Below are 4,348 nucleotides of genomic sequence, written 5' to 3'. Positions count from 1 at the left end.
GCCTGAAAAAGGGACAGGCAGCCCCCGCAGCCAAGAGCCAGGCTTATATATATGTATATATAAATAAATACATTTTGTTTTCTGTCGCCCACAATATTCAGATGTTATAGGCTGAAACACTATGTAGCATCTCATAAAGCAGAAATCAGGAAGCTTATGTGAAAATAGTGGTTGAGGAGTTGGATGCTTGTTCATGCATGGTGTACGGCTTTTAAGTAGTATTTGAAGAATGGCAGTACAAGTGCATTATTCTCTGGTGCTGGGTAGCCTTGATTAATGCTGAGGGACACAAGCAACAGGTTTGTAAGGTTGTAAGAAGCCTAAAAGGAAATGGAGTCATATCTGTACACTTCACATGTCAGGATCGTGCTGATCTTCTGACAATTCTTTGCTATTTTTATAAAATTCTTTAAAAGTTTCCCTTTACTTGGTATTGATTTTAGTTTGGGTGCGAGTCACCTGGAAAAAAAAATCTTACTGGGAACTTGAGCTGATAGAATTGAATAAATGTTTTAACTTTCTTATTTTCCAGCAAAAGGTTGTGAATACACAGTGTGGATATGACATCAGAATGCAGGTGAGCATTTGCTGCCGACAGCATTCATGGTTCTAATTAATGGCTGTTATTTTTCAAAAAAGCGTGTATCTTATCTTTTTTTAATCTGAGAAATTAAAAGATGTGTATACAGAATCTGTAACAGTTATAAATTGCTAAGGAATGATAACTGTATGAAGGAGTTGGAGGAGGAAGCAGGGAGAGAGTGGGGTCTGTTTCATAGGATGAGTAAAGAAGGTGAGGTAGTGCTGGTGGAAGAAAGATGCACATCTCAGACAAATATTGAAACTTTTGAATACTTATCTGAAGCTTTTACATACCCAATTTAACATTAAAAAAATGGACAGATTCATAAAGCTTGAGACAGTGCATGATGGTTTACAGCCTCTGACTTAAGTTCTTTTGGATTCCTTTAAAAAACACTAGATCTATCAGTTTTAGCCTCACAGAAACAATGTGCTGTTAGAGACCATGTTACATTTTTGCTTACATTTACCCTTTGTCTTTCCTGCTCAGAGTAAAAATAAATGGGATAACTTAATTTTCACCAAGGGTTGTATCCCTGCTCTTGAAGCCTGGCTACCAAGAAACATCTACATTGTTGCAGGAGTATTCATAGCAATCTCATTGCTACAGGTCAGTTATTTTACTACTGCTACATTTAAAAGCTTCAGGTTCAGGATCTTTACCTAAGACATAGGGATTGAGGACAGGAAAAACATTTACAAAAAAATAAAATAGAAACTTTCATATCTTGGCTCTGTTTCATGAGAACAACATGGCAAAAATCCAAGATCAAAGGTTTCTGTAGGGTGAAATTGCATCCAATTTAATTTTAATTTCTCAGCCAGAGAATCTTGTTGCTGTAGACCTATGTTTATGCCTGTCTTTGTCACAGGCAAAAATGCTTTTTTCATTCTTGGAGTTTACATGTTCCTCTCTTGGGACTATGACAGTGGCATGCCATGTGGCACACATGAACCAAACTGGCAATCTCTCTTCAAGCGAAACCAAGATACAAATAGCAGAGTGATGTTTCTGATCACGATGAAGATGTAGTCTCAGCAGAGTTCTGGGGAGGAATATTGCTGGGCTTCTGCCAGCACTGTGCCTAAGTCTGTTACTGCATGAAAACAACCAAAATCCAAAGTAAAATATCTTGTTTTATCGACCCAAACTCTTTCCCTTGTGGACCTTGCTCCAGTTGTAGTTCCGTTGATTTTTTTTTTTTTTTGGTGTGTTTGTTTGTTTGCACGCACAGTTTTATTTGCCTGTTGATATACCCTCTCTCTCAATATTTTTGGCAAAATAAGCGGAAAAGCTAAATATACTAAATGAAAATATATAAGAAAAAAATAAAGAGGTTTTAACTGGACTAGTAGCTTCATTAACTGTCAAGGAACCTCACAGAATACTAGAATGACCCATTAGCCAATTTCTCTGCTTGGCGACATTGCCCCCCACCCCTCCCCGCAGATCTTTTGTGCTAGTTTTGTAGTGTGAAACAAGGCTTCCATTTGTTTCTGTTGGTAGGCACTGTGGCTGCTTAGAGATGTGAAACCCCCCCATCACTTTAAGCTTGGTGTGCCCACAGGCCAAGTGCAGCACATGCCCAGAAGAGGCACTGCATTAGTTTGACCTGGCTTGTCCAATGTCTGTATAGGTCGCACACTTCAGCAGGGCTTTTTGGTGTTTTTATCTAAACTGATGGAATTGGCTTTAGATAAAAGTGCCAAAAAGCCCTGCTGAAGTATCCAATTTATACAGATTCTGGGGAGCTGGGTCAAACAACACACTTCCTCTTCTGGTAAAGCTCTGGGTTTTTTGGTGGGGAGAGCAGGGTTTGTCATTTCAATTTCCCCACCCCATGTCTGTCAGCAGCCTGTGTTGGGAAATATATTCTCCTGACAGAGCACTTACTTATTTTTTTTATATATATATTTCTCTTTGTTAACCTTTTTCCAGGGTTCTAAATCCTCTGTGCATGGTATTTTATATTTGTTCAGTTGATTGAGAGCTTCTATGCATTGCATGTAAGAGTTGACAAAGTAATCTTTGAATATTTAGTTCTTAATCATATCACTTAAACCAGTCCCTGAAACCCCAGATCATTTTTTGTTACAGTATGCCAAATTCCTTTGAATTTGTTGGTTTTTTTCTAGTAATGTCTTACCTAAACTAAATAGCACCCGCTAGGGCAGGACTGGCCAACCTGCAACACATGTGCCACAGGTGGAACAGATTGGTTTCACGTGTGGCACATGGCAGATTAGGGAGGGGACAAACAACACAGTGACAAATTTAATAGATTTCATAGACATTAGGGTTGGAAGGGACCTTGGAAGATCTTAAGAGTCCAGCCCCCTGCCCCAGGGGCAGGAGGTCAGCAGGGGTCATAGGATCCCATCAAGATAAGCATCCTAATGTCTCTTGAAGGTGTTCAGAGTAGGTGCTTAAACCACCTGTGGAGACAGTCTATTCCAGACCTTGGGGGCTTGAACAGTAAAGAAGTTCTTCCTTATGTCCAGCCTGAAATGTTCATGGAGGGGTTTGTGACCGTTCGACCGTGTCATCCTTTGGGGTGCTCTGGTGAACACATGTTCCCCCAGATACTGGTGAGCACTCCTTATAAACTTATAGGCAGCCACCAGATCACCCCCGAGCCTGAGCCTGCATAAAATAGATAGGGCAGGGAGCAGAGCAGCAGATCAGGCAGGGAGTATAGGATGGGAAGCAGAAAGCAGAGCAGCATCTTGGTTAGAAAGCAGAGCAATAGATTGTATAGGGGAAAGGAATGCAAATGGAATTCAGGGAAAGTGTGGGGCCAACTTGTGGCCCATCTCACAAAAAAGTTGGTGCTCGCTGTGCTGGTGTGAAGCTTGTAGTAATAATCTCTTCTTTCTGTCCAGTAGCATAACTAGGGATGGGTGAGAGTGACACCCGTCTCAGGTGCTAAGTTAGGAGAGGTGTTGGAATTGCCCAATCTCTGTGAATTCCATGCCATGGCAGCATTGCAATGCTGGGAGAACCAAAACAGTCCCCCAGCAGCTGGTGCTTTAAGAGCAAGAAGGTTAGGGGGGTGGAAAGCATGCAAACTGGTAGCAACAGCTTAGATAGGACAGTGGAGTTCCCAGTGTGGGTAAGAATACTGCCCCAAGCCCCGGCCCTGCTCTTGGATCTTGTCCCTCCACACTCCCATTTGGAACCTGTGTACCTTCACCTTGATGTTGGAACTGTGTTAGGGGTGCACTGATTTAAAGATTTTCTTGGCCAGTACCAATAGCCAATTATTAACCAGCCTTATTGGCCAATACCAATCCAATAACTGCTTCGCAGGAATGCAACCTGGCAGCTTGGACAGCAGCATCCTGCTGGTAAGTCTGTGGGAGGAAGAGGCATGGGAGGGGGGCGGAGGGAAGGGGTGTGGTGGGGCAGATCAAGGTCCCCATGGTGAGGGAGGGAGTGGGGCAGGCGCTGCCCAGCCAGGGTGGTGAATAGGACCCTGGGGCCTGGAGTGGTATTGATCTGTAAGTGCTCATCCACAGGAGTTAGGAGGGGGGGTGGGTCTCTGCCATTATGTGCACCACTGAGGGAAGCATAGGTGGCATGTGCTTTACACCCCCTGGACAAGCCTCCCACAGTTCCATCCTGCTCCCAGGCCCAGGGTTGCATTCACCTCCCTGGCTCTGCAGCACCTGCCCCTGCCCCACTCCCTCTCTCACCATGGGAGCCTCGATCTGCCCTGCCATGCCCCTTCCCTCCCCCATGCCTGTTCCTCCCTCAGACTTACCA

General features: G+C 43.6%; 1 protein-coding gene across 2 annotated transcripts in view; it reads left to right on the top strand.

Annotated features, from left to right (window-relative positions):
- Window positions 1–4,348, top strand: part of TSPAN14 (tetraspanin 14) — a 111,841-nt gene that overhangs the window by 100,520 nt on the left and 6,973 nt on the right. Inside the window, exons 7-9 of one of the 2 annotated variants that reach the window (XM_019502299.1) lie at window positions 533–577; window positions 1,073–1,192; window positions 1,513–1,951. In XM_019502299.1, the coding sequence (XP_019357844.1) occupies window positions 533–577; window positions 1,073–1,192; window positions 1,513–1,536 (189 nt within the window). In that variant the 3' untranslated portion in view covers window positions 1,537–1,951. Of the gene's footprint in view, window positions 1–532; window positions 578–1,072; window positions 1,193–1,512; window positions 1,952–4,348 lie in introns of those variants that run through there. The other variant, XM_019502298.1, reaches the window with a different exon arrangement.

This window comes from Gavialis gangeticus, unplaced genomic scaffold (assembly GCF_001723915.1).
Source record: "Gavialis gangeticus isolate Ggan-Ray unplaced genomic scaffold, GavGan_comp1, whole genome shotgun sequence".
NCBI classification, from domain to species: Eukaryota; Metazoa; Chordata; order Crocodylia; family Gavialidae; genus Gavialis; species Gavialis gangeticus.
This window is presented reverse-complemented; position numbering and strand designations above follow the sequence as displayed.